This window comes from Cervus elaphus, chromosome 25, assembly GCF_910594005.1.
Source record: "Cervus elaphus chromosome 25, mCerEla1.1, whole genome shotgun sequence".
NCBI classification, from domain to species: Eukaryota; Metazoa; Chordata; class Mammalia; order Artiodactyla; family Cervidae; genus Cervus; species Cervus elaphus.
Genome location: NC_057839.1, coordinates 8,361,983 through 8,378,228, shown reverse-complemented (window position 1 = coordinate 8,378,228; position 16,246 = coordinate 8,361,983). Strand labels below are relative to the sequence as shown.

Here is a 16,246-nt window from a genome sequence, read left to right as displayed (position 1 = left end):
TGAATACAACGTAGTGACTGAGTACACGCGCGTGCACAGTTATTGAGCATTTATGTGCCAGACATCATGCTGGAGTTAAGAAAATCTCTGGAAACAAATAATAATCAATCATTTAGCCACAGTTCCACTTTTAGATACAGCTTAGCCCAACAGCTAACTGACAGTGAAGAGGACAATTTTAGAAGCAAAGGAACATATGAGCTCTTATGACACGAGGCATAAGGAAGAGTAACCAAGCAAGGGGGAGGGAGGGGTGGTCCTTATTATAGAAGATCAAAAGCAGAGCTTCCCCACCCTCTGCTGCTGCTGCTGCTAAGTCACTTCAGTCGTGTCCGACTCTGTGCGACCCCATAGACAGAAGCCCACCAGGCTCCCCCATCCCTGGGATTCTCCAGACAAGAACACTGGAGTGGGTTGCCGTTTCCTTCTCCAATGCATGAAAGTGAAAAGTGAAAGTGAAGTCGCTCAGTCGTGTCTGACTCAGTGATCCCATGGGCTGCAGCCTACCAGGCTCCTCCATCCATGGGATTTTCCAGGCAAGAGTACTGGAGTGGGGTGCCATGGCCTTCTCCACCCCACCCTTTAGTTCACTATAAAAAGGTTCCAAGTGTGTGAGATGATGATTTGCTTTCCCTGGTGGCTCAGCTGGTAAATAATCCGCCTGCAATGCAGGAGACCTGGGTTCGATCCCTAGGTTAGGAAGATCCCCCGGAGAAGGGAACAGCTACCCACTCCAGTATTCTGGCCTGGAGAATTCCATGGACTATACAGTCCATGGGGTTGCAAAGAGTTGGACACGACTGAATGATTTTCACTTTCATTGTCAACCCACAGGGGCCTCCTCCCATGAGCAGCCTACTCTATTATACTCCAGGATGCCTTAGAGATGACAGTTTCCTGCATGTGCCAGGATGTGAACGATCAGAAAGCACTGATCTAAACCAACAGATCCCAAATAAGTACTAGAATGGCTGCATAAGAGGCATCTGGGGTAACATTAAAAATATGGATTTCTGGGTTCTACTTGCATAAGTTGTAGTTCAGAGAATCTGGGGAGAAGTCTAGAAATCTGTAGTTTAATATGTACACACAGATGATTCTAATGAGCAATCACATTTGTAAAACACATTTCCAAACTATCCACTCAAAGGTTAAAATATACATTGGTCAATAAAACTGGCTAACTTCACACACAACTGTAAAATTGAAGTCAGAGATTACCATGATCACAAGAGGAGATCTGGCTTGGTGAGCCACAGATAGACACTAAGAGAAGAACATGAATAAATAACAGTATAGCTTACTGAATGGATGAACAAAAAAAAAGGCTGGCCTGGATTTCCCTGGAGGTACAGTAGACAAGAATCTACCCGCTGGTACAGGGGACATGGGTTTGATCTCTGGTCCAGGGAGATTCCATATGCCGCAGGGCAACTAAAGCCCGTGCACAACTACTGAGCCCAAGCTCCGGAGGCTGCGAGTCTCAACTACAGAGCCCACAGGCTGCAACTATAGAAGCCCGTGCTCCTAGAGCCTAAGCTCCGTAACAAAAGAAAGCCCGCGGCAGCAACCAGCACCCAGTGCTACCAAAAACAAAGCATTAAATCCAAGAGGCTGGCTGAAAGCTGGGCAGAATACAGGGAAAGCAAATAACAAAACCAAAAATAATAAACAGAGAGCAGTCAGCAAGGTAAATGGAAATTAATCAAATTCATGTAAGGGTAGGCTTACCATATTCTGTGTTGAGGCCCCATAATTTCACTTTATTAGCTTCATACTGTGCTTTTTTCTTTAACCGACAAGCCCTGGGAAAGGAAGGAGCAATTACTTCACTTGTTTTTTTAAAGTGAACATTCAGAATATCCTTTCTGCTGCTGTCATTTTCTAATAGCAACCAAAAAAATCACTGTCTACTGATGTTTACATCAAGGGCCTCAATTACCCAAAACATGCAATATAATCATTTATCCAAACTTATTTCTTAAAATTTCACCATTCAAAACATAAAGCTATGGCTAATATACCAAAATAAACAAAAAGTGACAATCAAGTGTTGTAGAAGATGTGAAGTAAGTGGAACCCTCATATGTTGCTTTAGGGAATGTGGAACAGTACATACAGCTACTTTGGAAAATAGTAAATATTTTTTTAATTTACTTCATTACTTTGGAAACAGCTACTTTGGCATTTTCTTATAAACACACTAGGTATTTACCCAAGAGAAATGAAAACTTATGTTCACATAAACACCTGCAAGTAAATGTGTGTATGTGTTCAGTTGCTCTGTTGTGTCCAACTCTTTGAGACCCCATGGACTGCAGCCCACCAGGCTCCTCTGTCCATGGGATTTTTCAGGCAAGAATACCAGAGTAGGTTGTCATTTCCTCCTCCTGGGGGTCTTTCCAACCTAGGGATTGAATCCGCATCTCCTGCACTAGCAGGCAGATTCTTTACCACTAAGCCACCTGAGAAACTCAAGTAAATGTTTATGGTGACTTTATTCGTAACTGCCAAAAATTAGAAACCACTCAACTACCCTTCACCTGGTGAACAGATACACTGGAGTATTAATATATCACTTCAAAGGACTATTACCATCAATAAAGAGTATCAAACTATTACTCCACACAACATGGATGAATCTCAATTTCATCCTATGTGAAATCAAAGTCAGACTCAAAGGCTGCAGAGAATGATTCCATCTGTATTCTAGAAAAGGCACAACTGTAGGAACAGAAAACGGATCGGTGGTTGGGAGGAGTCAGGGTAAGAGGAGGAGTTCAGTTTTACAAAGAGGCAAAGGAAATCTTTTAAGGTGATAAAAATGTTCAGTATCTTGATCATGGTTGTGGTTACATAATTGGATGTGTTTGTCCAAAACTCACAGAAGAATACACTAAAAGGGAAGACAAGTAAATTATACCTCAATTAAAAAAACCTGGAGTTGTTGCAAAACAAACAAAAAATAAAGCTACGATAAAATTTTTCATTTTTATACTACAATATAAGGCCCTTGAGTTCATTCACTTCTCCCCTTTAAAAACTTATTCCATGAAGCATAAGTACCATCATTTATTTTCAAAGGAAAAATTATAATACTCTCATTGTACTATTTATAAAAAGGATATTTCTGAAAAAATGGCTGAAGGCCATCTACTCTATGAAAGCTCACTTAAGTCTAACCTCACCTCCATGAGTGAACATGATTAGCATTTACCTGGAAGCCAGCTTATTTTTCTCCTTTCTTGACCTTGGCCGGGCTGTTAAGGGAAGCTCACTGACTGGTGTCAGATCACTGATCACTTTATTCAGTTTCCGCAGTTCATTGCCTATCTGGAGTAGTTTTTTAGGATTTGGAGTCAGGTCTTCCACATCTGTTCTCCGAGACTTCTTTACTGCATATTTTCCTATAGATGATTTAAGAGAAGTTTAAGTGAGATCATTTTATTTAACAAGAGATACATTTTCTATAGACATTTAAAAATCCATCTCTCTCTTCCCTTTTCTTTTTCAGCATATGAACAATCTACGGAAGGAGGGCTGGACTCCTCTCCTTCCCACCTTGTGACAGCAAGAAATGGAGGTAATATGGCACAACTCTATCCTTTTCCCAATCCTTCTCCATCTTAAGGTTTGCAGCCCCACTATGACAGATTCTTAATTATCTGCATGGAAGTAATAATCAAACCTCAGGACTATAGTGCAAGCTCATTTGCACATAAAAATCAGGGCTAGGATATAGTATATGGTCAGGAACAAATTTGGAAATTTTACCCAAACCAAGACATTTATACTGCTATAACTGAAAATTTGTCAGACATACATATTCCTGTGTTGAACTCATAAGTCCAGCAAATAAGGATTGCCTTTTCAGAAACTCTGTCTTCAGTCAGTTTGATAAACAACAGTACAGAAGTGTCAGAAAGACCTTTCCTACCACTGCAGGCAATAGGGATGGCTCTGCCCTCTAATGGCAATACCCTGAACAACTTTCCTAGAACTCATTACATGCTACCTGGACCTGTTTATTGGACCTGTCTTTTCATTTCTGGCAGAAAACTGATCCCAAGTCAAAAACCTAAGTCTTTCATTCATTGAAAGATAGGAGAATACAGACCTGAGTGCTATGGAAAGGGAAAATGAGGTAGGAATATACTTCTGATACAACATCTGTATCAAAAATGCTTAGCAACTTAAATCTATAGCATGAGCGACTACTAAACTTGTTTATTGAGCTTTAGACCTACTGGTGCACCCCACCTTCTCAGTACAGACTTTGGATTAAGGTAAAAATAAAATTTGTGCAGAAGAAATTCTACTCAATTACACCCTCTTGGGTTCATGGTTGAAATCTGGCCTAAGACCATAAGCTTCTCCTGATTCCTACTGTTTAGTTTCTCCTACTCCATTCCTTCTCTCCACAATTATTCTTCCTTTCTTTTCCTTTCCATCCTCTCTTCTCCCACCACAATTTTGATTCCAATCTCCCTGTTTACATTTAGGCCTGGAGACTCAATAAGAATGAAAGAGGTACTGGAGCCCATTCTCTTCCTCCCCAATCCTTCTTTCTAGCTAACAGCAGCTGCAACATGTCAGCAATCAGCAGGCTCCTGGTCATTTCCTGGGTAGGACAGGTAGACTAAGAAGTGACTAGAAATCATTTTTACACAAGCTTTCCTCCTTGTTTAGGTGATGGCTGTTAAAACTGAAAAGAGCCATTCACTAATGAAGAGCAATCACAGTATATAATACAGCAGCTCTATTGCTCCACTCTCCCATTTGTTAGGAGGGGTTGAACCTATGTATAATGTTTAATGATTAAGTATTGTGGTTTACTATCTCTATTTAAAAGTGACTTAAAATATTAGGGACAGATGGTTACTGAGACTGATTATCATGGTGATCATGAAATGAACTGAGAGCCACTCAGTCCTGTCTGACTCTTTGCAACCCCATGGACTATACAGTCCATGGAATTCTCCAGGCCAGAATACTGGAATGGGTAGCCTTTCCGTTCTCCAGGGGCTCTTCCCAACCCAGGGATGGAACCCAGGTCTCCCGCATGGCAGGCGGATTCTTAACCAGCTGAGCCACAAGGGAAGCCCTTGTGGTGTTCATGGTACATGCAAACGTCACTACATAATATACCCGAAACTACAATAATGTAATATTCAAAGTCAACTATATTTTAAAAATAAGAAGAAATAAAGAAAGAAAAAGGAAGGAAAGATGGATGGGAGGGAGGGACACGCACAACATGTATGATCAAAATATCTTACCATGGTGTAAGCCATTTTTCTGATACATGTTACTTGGCAAGGTCTCTCGGTTCCATTCAGATGGCCTCAGCATCCTCTCTTGCTGTGATGGTGTGAGTTGTTCACTGTACTCCCAGAAGTACCTTCTTTTACCTCTTTTCCGAGAGGTAATTGAAGTCATCTCCTTCAAGTCTTCCACGGAATCATTTTCATAGCCTTAAAAAAAGAAAATGCCCACCCCCCCAACATTTCTTAAGTTCCACAAATTTTAATATACCAATCAAGAAAAACAAAAAGATTCCTTCTATTTACTACTTGACACATTTCACCTGAAAACATCATTAGCATGTCAAAGATAATAAACCAAATCTGTAAAAATAATATTTAATATAGATATTTCTAACTCATAAAATATTCAGAGATTAATAAACAGAAATAACTACATTGTGTATCTTCCTTAGGTTTCTCTTTGGTTAGTATATGACACTTTTTTTGTATCATCACATAAGATTGAGAGAATAATGAAATCCAGCCACAGGAAGACAACTCAATCTAAAAATGGGCAGACACCTAAATAGACATTTCCCCAAAGCTGACATAAAGATGGCCAATAGGCACATGAAAAAGATGCTCAATATCGCTAATTGTCAAAGAAACACAAATCAAAACCACAATGGGTAACACCTCTCACCAGTTAGAATGGCCATCATTAAAAAGTCCAAAAGCAATAAATGCTGGAGAGGACGTGCATGTTGACGGGAATGTGCGTTGGTAGAGTCACTATGGAAAATAGTACGAAGGATCCTTCAAAAACTAGAGTTGCCACAGGATTCAGCAATTCTACTCCCGGCCACATGTCCAAAGAAAAACTCTAGTTCAAAAAGACAACGCACCGCAATGCTTATAGCAGCACTACTTATAATAGCCAAGACTCGGAAGCAACGTAATGTCCACTGACAGCTGAGTGGGTAAAGAAGACAGAATACTACTCAGCCATAAAAAAGAATTAAATCATGCCATTTGCAACAACAAGGACAGAAATAGAGATTATCATATTAAGTGAAGTCATACAAAGAAAAATAAATACCATATGATATCACTTACATGTGGAATCTAAAATATGATACAAATGAACTTATTTTACAAAACAGACTCACAGACATAGAAAATAAATCTGATTACCAAAGAGGAAAGTGGGGGGAGGAATAAATTAAGAGTTTGGAATTTGTGGACAGAAACTACTATATATATATAAACAGCAACATACTACTGCACAGTAGGGGACTATATACAATATCTCATAATAACCTATAATGAAAAGAATATGAAAAAGATTTTATGTATACATAACTTAATCATTTAGCTGCATACCAGAAACTAACACAACACTGCATAAATCAACTATGCTTCAATTTTTTTTTTTAATTATTTATTGAAGTATAGTTGATTTACAAGACCATGTAAGCTTCAGGTGTACAGCACAGCCGTACAATTTTTAAAAAAGGAAATACAGTCACAGGAATGTCAAAGTATAATGGTATATATATATATAACTAATGGGTTAACGATGGTACTTAGAGACCATACAATTTTTTTTGATGTCTTCTGTCTAATATTTATGCATTTGAAATATTCCCAGACAGAAAGCTGTTGGATTTCTCGGATGGTAACCTACCAGGCAGAATTCTGTAAGGCAATAGTGGTTTTCTTCCTACTTCCCACCCTATCCTTTTTGTAAAAGTACAAGAATGACAGTTCTCACACAAAACATATGCCTATTCTAACTAATATTTTATCAGAAGCAATTTGAATTTACTTCACTTTTTAAGAAGCTATTTTCCCTACTAATAGGAAGTTTCAGAAAATAATTAATTCTGGGGCACTGGAGCTACTGGTTTGACCCAATACAGGATGATCTGTAAAACCAAAATACCCTCAGAGCACGTCCATCTTAGAAGTACAAAAGGGCTGTGCACAGAATATGTTGTTTGCTAAGTCACATCCAACTCTGCGACCTCATGGACTGTATGCAGCACACCACGCTCCTCTGTCCTCCACTATCTCCCGGAGTTAGTTCAAATTCATGTTCACTGAGTTGGTGATGCTATCTAACCATCTCATCCTCTGCTATCCCCGTCTCCTTTTGTCTTCAATCTTTCTCAGCATTAGGGTCTTTTTCAACAAGTCGACTCTTCACCATCACATGGCCAAAGTATTAGAGCTGCAGCAACAGTCCTTCCAGTGAATATTCAGGGTTAGTTTCCTTTAGGATTGACTGGTTTGATCTCCTTGCAGTTCAAGGGGCTCTCAAGTCTTCTCTAGCACCACAATTTGAAAACATCAATTCTTTGGCACTCAGCCTTCTTTATGGTACAGTTCTCACATCCATATATCACTACCATAGCTTTAACTATAGCTCAACACAGGCAGATGCACCAACTGAAACACTCCCAACAGTGTCAAAAACTGGTGTCCCACATTTAAGTCCACCCCAGTCCAAAGTATAAAGGAAATATTTTCACATGTAACTTTCTCAGGCAACCCATCCCCCCGACACTTTATCTGATACGCTCCTCAGGTGGCCTAGATTTCTGGCAAAACAGTCTCTCTCTTAATGTACTCACATATTTTGTGAGTACTCACAGGTATTTCATCTGAGGCTTCTAAGGACCTCGTAGGAAGAGGTTATTAACCCTATTTACACAAACATGCTCATGGAGGTTTAAGTGATTTGGCAAAGCTGGGACTGGCTCAGGCCCCATGACTCCGGCTCCAATTTGGCTTCTTGCTTTCCTGTGCCTATCCACTTGAATGGTCTGAACAGAATTTTTTCCCATATATATTCCATGTTAAATCCAGTCATTAGGATTTGGACTTCTTCTCTCCTACCCAAATTAGTTATCAGTTTTGCTTAATTCATATGTTCAGCCTTTTTCCAAAAAAGTGTTTAAGGGCATCCGTTTTCTTTAATCTAAAATCTTCTAAAGCATAAATTCACAATAATGTGTGTGCACACACATTACATACACACAAAAGATTTGTTCAAGTCTTTCAATTTAAAGACTACTGTGATCAAGTAGCATGCAGAAAAGTTATTCAATATATTCCTAGATCACTGGTCTTGCATTTAAGATGATTAAGTATTTCTCAAAGTGTGTTCTTAGGAACACTATTACTATAAAATATGCCCTCAATCCCAAGTGAGTTCTGTGGTCAAATAAATTTAAAGAAACACTCATCTTGCTTCTCTCTCTTGCCAAGTCACAGTACACATAAGATCAGAAGACCAAGAAATCATAACAGTAAATAAACCCACTAAACTCTAAGTTACACAAAGACAAGAATCATGTCAATTCTGTTTACCTCTGCATAGCCAATAATCTAGCATACACAGTGTCTAACACAAGATAGGTATTATCCTCCCCACCTTTTTTTAAAACAAATCAGTGATTTTTTTAATGTACAAATGTACATTTCCCATGGAGATTTTTCTATTTTCTTTCCATTTGATGGATCACCATATTGATCTAATTCATTCCTTCCTGACACAATTACCAAAAGGCAGTCAAAAAGGTGACATACATAGACGCCTAAAATTCTGATCACACATCTTTGATTAGTGCAGGTTACTGCCATTAAGCTGGTAAAGCCAATCATGAAAATGTTTAATAGGAATTACAAATTAAATTCTCATTCTGGGGGCCTAAATCCTAGCCTTACAACCATGTAATTCCATGACCCCAAACAGTTGTTGCCTGTCCTCAGGGTAGGCTCTATTAAGACTTAGGAGCAAGTCCAGAGTAGGGACTGAAACTCCATTTTACACCTTTCCTGGAGCTTTGCACACTCAGGCACTGTTGTAGCCAACTGCCAAGAAACAGCATCAAGGGAGCGAGTCATCACAAAAGGGCCTTTGTACACTGTCTGCTGCAAATTAAACCAATCAACCCACTCTAAAACTAGCACTCTGAAGAAACTATAACCATCCCACTTTTCTGCTTCAAAGAATTTCTTCTTGCTTCTCACCAATTCACATTTGTATTCTTAAAGTTGCCTGTTTAGCTCTTTTTTCCAAGAAGGGAAATTTTCATTAGCAAATGTGAATAAATCCCCAAAATACCACAAAATATCACTGATTTGAGGTTAAAGCATTTCATTTGTTGACATTTGTGAGAAACGTCCAAGTAATCCTAACCAAAGAGGTTTTACTTCAAGTCAACTGGAAGTGAGTGAATTAAATGCCATCCAAACATTTAGCATTGTTAAACAGCACCAAGAGGAAAGCTTCACCTTGCCAAGTGCCAGCTAATGCATCTCTGTTTTAAAGCAGTGTTGGCTGCTTAACACCAACAAACTCACAAAATCAGGGTTCTCCTACCAGGTCAGGGCAAGAGAATATGGCGGGACAGAAAAACACCAGCTGTAACAAGGTTTACCCTTCCCTACAAGAGTCAAAAGACTGAGAAAATGGACATGTAGGTCAAGTTATGAAGTGGTTTCTCTTCATGGACCTACTCATCTCTCAACACATTTATCCAGGTGAAACCAAGTCAAAAGATCAAGGATGAACTTAAACTGGAGTTAAAAGTCAAAGAAAAATGGGAATTCCCTAGTGGTCCAGTGGTTAGGACTCCATGCTCTCACTGTCAAGGGCCCAGGTTCCATGCCTGGTCAGGGAACTAAGATCCCGTCCAAAAAAAAAAAGTCAAAGGAAAGCAAACCTAAAGCCAGAAGTGGGATAAACAGCATAGTCCTTGCCCGTCTTGACTGGTGATGGCAGAATTTACTCCCTCAGGAATATTTAAATATTTATAAGGAATATTTATATATTCCTTTTAGTGTCAACTGGTAAAGAAATTTTTCTTCTCTACACTTTCCATTTCTTAGTTATTACTCCTTGTCTCGATCCATCCCCTCCCTCCTACCCTAATTCTAAATATGGGATTCAAAACAACAGGGCTGATCTGTCAGGCTGTAAGGACCACTAACAGCACTCTGGTCTCCCCATGGGAGGGCGCTACATAACTTACCACTAACTGCGAAGACAACTCGCCTTCAAACAACTCAAAGCAGATTCAATAACTGGCTGACAGAAAAGTTTTCTTGCTAAGTAGAAAGAACTGGTTCTATCGAGACTATACGGAGTTCTAAAGTAAACCAAAGGAAATGCATAAACTCGGTTCCTCCACAGCAAAGTACCTTTTCCTTACTTGAAACTACACCCAAGCCAAACAATCTAGTTGTATCAAATGCATAAATCTAAGCATTTATGCAACAGAAAAATTTCACTAAGAGCAAAGTCTCTCAGCAATAATATGCTTCACTGGCCACAATATAGCTACTGCTGCACCTTCTATGGCTAAAAAACCTTTCTGAAGATTAAATATCAATGCTTATATTACCCAAAATTCCAACAACAAAAGGGCTCACTTTGACAATTCATAAAATTTTTAATTACTTGGTCTTTTATGTAGAAGTTATAGTATCAACATTATTTTTGAAGAATAACTTTCATTTAAATGTGAAGATCTTCACCTCTTTGTGAATTTTTAACTCTGTGCCACTTGGCAATACCATTTTCATAAATAAAAACTGCATGAGCCAACAGTGACAAGAGCCCAACCATGTACATGCCGAAGTGAACCAGTTCCCCACAGGTTTCATTTTCTTTTTCCCTTTTATTTATAATATGCTGTATATAAACAGAGCAGAGACTCCTTCATGCTCATTAAATTAAAGCATGTATTTTTCTTCAATGGAAAAATACTGTGCAAATGAAAGATGCAGCAGACACAAAGAAAAAGCTGTCTTTTACATTATTCATTAAACAGGCTTTGTTGGTTATTAGGCATGAGTAATATAAACCATCATCACTTGATTCACCATTCTTGGGATTTCAAACTTACCTTAAGTCTAACAGAGGGACAAAGGCAGAAATAGGAGTATTTTTAAACCAACCAAGTTTGGCATCTTTGCACAGCTGCTAAAAGAGTGACTTTTGGCAGGTCACTTAACATAAGATTAATTAAGAAGGAACCCTCAAGGGACTAGTATATGAACCACACATGAGCAAGAATGATTATTTTAAAACTGTTTGAATAGATAAAAACAATTATATATCCAAACCAAGATACTAAGTCATTTAATCTCCAAACTCAGACAAAGAAAGCCCACAGCAAAACTTTCTATTTCAAGAGAGTAGGAAACAGTTTGGTAAGCTTCCAAATATAATACCTGGTTCAGAGAAAGTGTCACTAATGTCATCATCCTTGTCATCTTCATAATCCTCTTCCTCTTCTTCCTCTTCCTCGTTTTCAGAAAGTTCATGCTCGCTGCCAAATCCTTCATCATGGTCCTCATCATCAACATCCTCCTCATCCTCCTCATCTTCTTCAGGACTGCATTTGGTTGGCTGTTCACCCAAGTTGTCAGAGACAAAAAGGGAATAATTGTGCTCTTCTTTTTTCTGGGATGAATCTGAGACCGATGTGCTGGCAGAAAGGCTGCTACTCTCTCCTGCTGCAATTGCCCCAGGCCCCTCCTGAGGCAGGGGACTGAGTAAAAGTTCCTGGGTTTCTTTAAAAGGCAAAGCTGGAGTGGCATGACCCTGCAGAGGCTCCGTCCCTTTTTTCTCTGGTCTCTTGGCTACTGCACCACAGTAGCAGGTGTTTTCCTTTGCTGCATCTGCATGAACCTGGCTCAATAGAGGCCGGCTCTGCTGCACTGGGTTGATCTTTACCTTTGCCTTTTTTACATAGTCTTTACATTCAACATGAAAGTTCACTTTTTCATTATGATACATGTTGGTCTTCACCATGATTTGTGTGCTTGAAGTGGGTTTACTTGCTTTTTGGACACAGTCTGACAAAGGGACCTCAGCCTGAAGAGTCTTAGAAGAACACACAGGGGCAGCTGCTCTGCTTGTGATCTTTTTACCAGGAAATGAAGAGGCCAAGGGATTTTGTTTGACACTGAAAAGTGAATCAGGGCAATAAAGGGAGTCAGAAACAGACTGAGAGTCCTCGCTATTAAGCTGGGCCAGAGTTGGAGTTTTACTTATGACCTCTTCATCTTGGTAAGGGCTAGAAAAGTCATCAAGACCCAAGTAATCCACTTCTTTTGTTCCCCAGATGTCACAGCTGGTTAGTTTGGTGTACTTCGTTAAGTCTTCACAGTATGTATCCCACTGTTCCCAGTTTGAGGTTAAAGCACCCTCATTATCCAGGACATCTGTGAAAGACTCCAGATTTTCAATGTCTTTGCAGTCCTCCAAAGAAAGGAAGTTGTCTCTAGGATTCTGTTGGTAGTTCATCTCTCTATCCTGAGAAAGGTTTAAAAAAAAAATCAAATACCATATTTAAGGAAAAAAATTAATAAACTATAGCCTCACTTTCCTATATCAGGTAAACAGTACTCAACCTTTGGTCAGTTTTAAGATAAAGACTACTTACATGTCAGTCTACCAATCCATTTAGTATCATTTCCTTGGGCAAGGAAAAAACACACAGGGGGAAACTATGTCCCCTGAGAAACTTATGTATTGGTCAAGGGCTCTTGAACTTCACTACAAACACTCTTCCTGAGAAAGTGTACATTTCCTGATCTTTAACTCAGAAAAGATTTGGGGATCTTCTTAGAAACAAGCTTCGTTTATAAAGCAAACAATAAAGGCCTTTCCTTCATCATAGAAGAATCTGTCCTCCTAAGTCAGAACTTATACACAGAGTGAACAGCAATCCAGACAGAGTTGAAACTCAGCCACAGAAAGATAAAATCTTTGGAAAGAACTTGTAACAACTCTTGGGCTTGGGGAATAAAATACTCCTCTCGACTACTGTACTTCTTATGAGTAGAGATATGATTTTTAAAATGTCAGTGTGACTATGCATCCATTAACAAGAATGCACGTAAGCTCTAATGTATTAAGATGAAAGGCCACTTACCACATGTTATGTTAGAAAGAGTTAAGTTACAGAACACTCTATTAATGATATGTCATACAATTTAAAATATTCATATATTAATTTATTATTAATTACACATGCATAGAAAAACTCTGGTGGTCTTAATTACCTTTAGGGAGAAGGTTTGGTGGGTGGAGGCTCAGTAAGAAAATGAGGAAATTTTCAGTTTTCCACTCTAAGTTTTTGTTCTGTATCAATTTTTCCATTTGTCTGCTTTGTTTTTTCCTTTTGCTTGCATATGTGTCTCTGTGTGTTTTACCAGTTTTACTGACGGAGAGTTTACATACCACAAAATTCACCTCTACGAAGTGTACAACTCAATAGTTTTTATAAATTAACAGATTTGTGTCAGCTTTCCAGTTTTTATATACCTATGCTGCTTAAGCTGCATGTAATTTAAATTATTCTTAAGTGTCTATTTACCTCAAGAATAAATAAGTATATTCAGATATTGTTTGGAATTGCTATTTTTGCCTCACATTCTCTGTAGTACATGCCTTGCTCAATGTTATCATTCCTAAATATCCCAGCTGAAACATCTTTTAACTGTTAGGCTAAAAGATGTCTTCTCATCCTCATTGTCAAAAACTAGATCTAAGGATGTTTAGATAATCTTCCCTCCTACTATTTTCAATGGGTTCATACATCCTGCTAAAATACTAGGACTGATACTAAAAAGCATTAAGTTTGGCCTAATTACATTCTTTTCTTTTTAGGCCTTTATAAATAAAAAACTATACAATACCTTTACCCCAAATTGATTAGAGCAGAATCCAAGAAAATGTTACTTACCAGTTCATACATGAAATCTGGATCTGAACTGTTTGCTAAGAGATCTGTGCTCATCAGAGTCTGTTCTGAAAAGGTGTGGCTTCGAAAGGCATCCCCAAAAGGCGGATCCATTCCGCTTACACTAGGCTACAACAGAGTGATTTTCATTTTGCAAAGTTAACGACTACTTCAAGGCCAATTTATTACATACAAGACCCACCACTATACCTACTAAGTAATTATTTTCAGAACAATTTTGTATTTTTTTCCTGCTTAACATTAAAACTACACTAAAATGCATTAAACATAAGAAAAGGAACAGAGTGGCAAATGTTAATAGTACCTAATTTCTAAAAGCTAAAGTTTATTTAGCCTCTGGAGTCCGGAGAAGGCAATGGCACCCCACTCCAGTACTCTTGCCTGGAAAATCCCGTGGATGGAAGAGCCTGGTGGGCTGCAGTCCATGGGGTCGTTACGAGTCGGAAACGACTGAGCTACTTCACTTTCACTTTTCACTCTCGTGCATTGGAGAAGGAAATGGCAACCCACTCCAGTGTTCTTGCCTGGAGAATCCCAGAACGGGGGAGCCTGGTGGGCTGCCGTCTATGGGGTCACACAGAGTCGGACACAACTGAAGTGACTTAGCAGCAGCAGCAGCCACCCCCAGAGTCAGCGCACAGTACCCTAATGAGTACTTTCATTTATTAGCTATATAACATGTCTTCAAATCCACCTCTAACAACACTAGGTGTTCTAACTCCACAAAATGAAGGATCCCCTGCCATTTCCTAGAGTCAGCAGAGGTAGCAAGACAGTCTCCCTCTACACTCCTCAATGAATTCAATATCTTATTTCCCCAAACAGGCAGAAGACCATTTGGGCATCTCTAGTCCAAAAATGCCTCCAGGAATGTGATGGAGATAGGATGAGCCAAATATCAAAACATCTGCTGAGTCAGGCCAGTAACTGGGACATGAACTCCGTAGCCTTAATCCTGATCCCTAAGAAGGGTACAATTTCTATGGCAAATAAGAAAAGGAGAAAAAAAGGACTCAGCATCCAGAGTTAACGCTCCTTCTTTTCTCTCCATCCCACTTTTCCCATTTCAGTATCTATACAAATCACTCCAGTGTGAAATTCAGGCTAACACTCCTAAAAAGTGGCCCAAACAAGTCAAAGTCCTTACTTTGAAATCTAACTTGGATAAAGGAAGAAGATGGGAAAGAATAAAAATTCCCTCTTTACCTTTTTGTTCTTTTCCAAGTTACTGTCAAAACTTTTAAATTTATATTATAGTCTACTTGCTGATATTTCTCTATTCATATACATATACTTTCTACCTAACACTGACTGACCCATTTTTACACACTTTTTCATCATGTTTTTCTTTATGGGTATGTCTTATCCCAAGGGCTTCCCTGGTGGCTCCGCTGTAGAGAATCCGCCTACCAATGCAGGAGATGTGGGTTTGATCCTAGGGTTAGGAAGATTCCCTGGAGAAGGAAATGGTAACCCACTCCAGTATCCTTGCCTGGGAAATCCCATGGACAGAGGAGCCTCCTGGGCTATAATCTACAGTGTTGCAAAGAATCAGACACAACTTAGCAACTAAACAACTTCCCATCCCATTCTTTTGTTTCTAATTTTCTGCAACCTGTTGGGCTGCAAGCTCAAAATAAGTGTTTTATGGACCTAACTTCAAGTATTCAATAAACAGCAAAGGAAACTGTGAATGAGAAAGAGCTCCAAACAGGTATCTGTAGTCCACTTGGTCTAGTGCTTGGGGTGGAGATAGGCCACTGGTCCACAAATCCTCTTTCTTCCTTCACTGCCTACTGGACCATCTCAGAAAGTTGTTGATTTCCTGTGCTCAAGGCACAGTTCTGTCTGGCCCCACATAAAGTCACCTTACAGTCCCTGCCCTCTCATTATTTCTAGGTTTTTCACCAGCACAAAAAGGGAAAGGATAAGAGCTAACCACTGGAGGGGGAAGGGAGGACGTTTGGACATGCAGAGCAGGGAATACGAGTACTTCATTTATTCTTTCAGTGATTGCCTCAAACCAGTAATTACCATAACATGGTCATTCTTAGACATGTTTTGTGGGAGGTGTGTGTGTGTGTGTGTGTGTGTGTGTGTGTGTGTGTGTGTGTGTGTGTGTGTGTGTGTGTGTGTGTGTGTGTGTGTGTGTGTGTATCTGGGAGAGATATATATATATAGGGGTAGGTGTGTGTATGTGTGAAAGAGACATTG

At 39.3% G+C, this 16,246-nt stretch overlaps 1 protein-coding gene across 2 annotated transcripts in view; it reads right to left on the bottom strand.

The window, feature by feature from the left end:
• Positions 1 to 16,246, bottom strand: part of CREBRF (CREB3 regulatory factor) — a 59,895-nt gene that overhangs the window by 19,537 nt on the left and 24,112 nt on the right. For both annotated transcript variants that reach the window (XM_043887323.1, XM_043887324.1), the window contains exons 3-7: positions 14,015 to 14,140; positions 11,493 to 12,579; positions 5,280 to 5,474; positions 3,218 to 3,407; positions 1,732 to 1,805 (exon numbers count right to left, since the gene is read on the bottom strand). In XM_043887323.1, the coding sequence (XP_043743258.1) occupies positions 1,732 to 1,805; positions 3,218 to 3,407; positions 5,280 to 5,474; positions 11,493 to 12,579; positions 14,015 to 14,140 (1,672 nt within the window). The remainder of the gene's footprint in view (positions 1 to 1,731; positions 1,806 to 3,217; positions 3,408 to 5,279; positions 5,475 to 11,492; positions 12,580 to 14,014; positions 14,141 to 16,246) is intronic.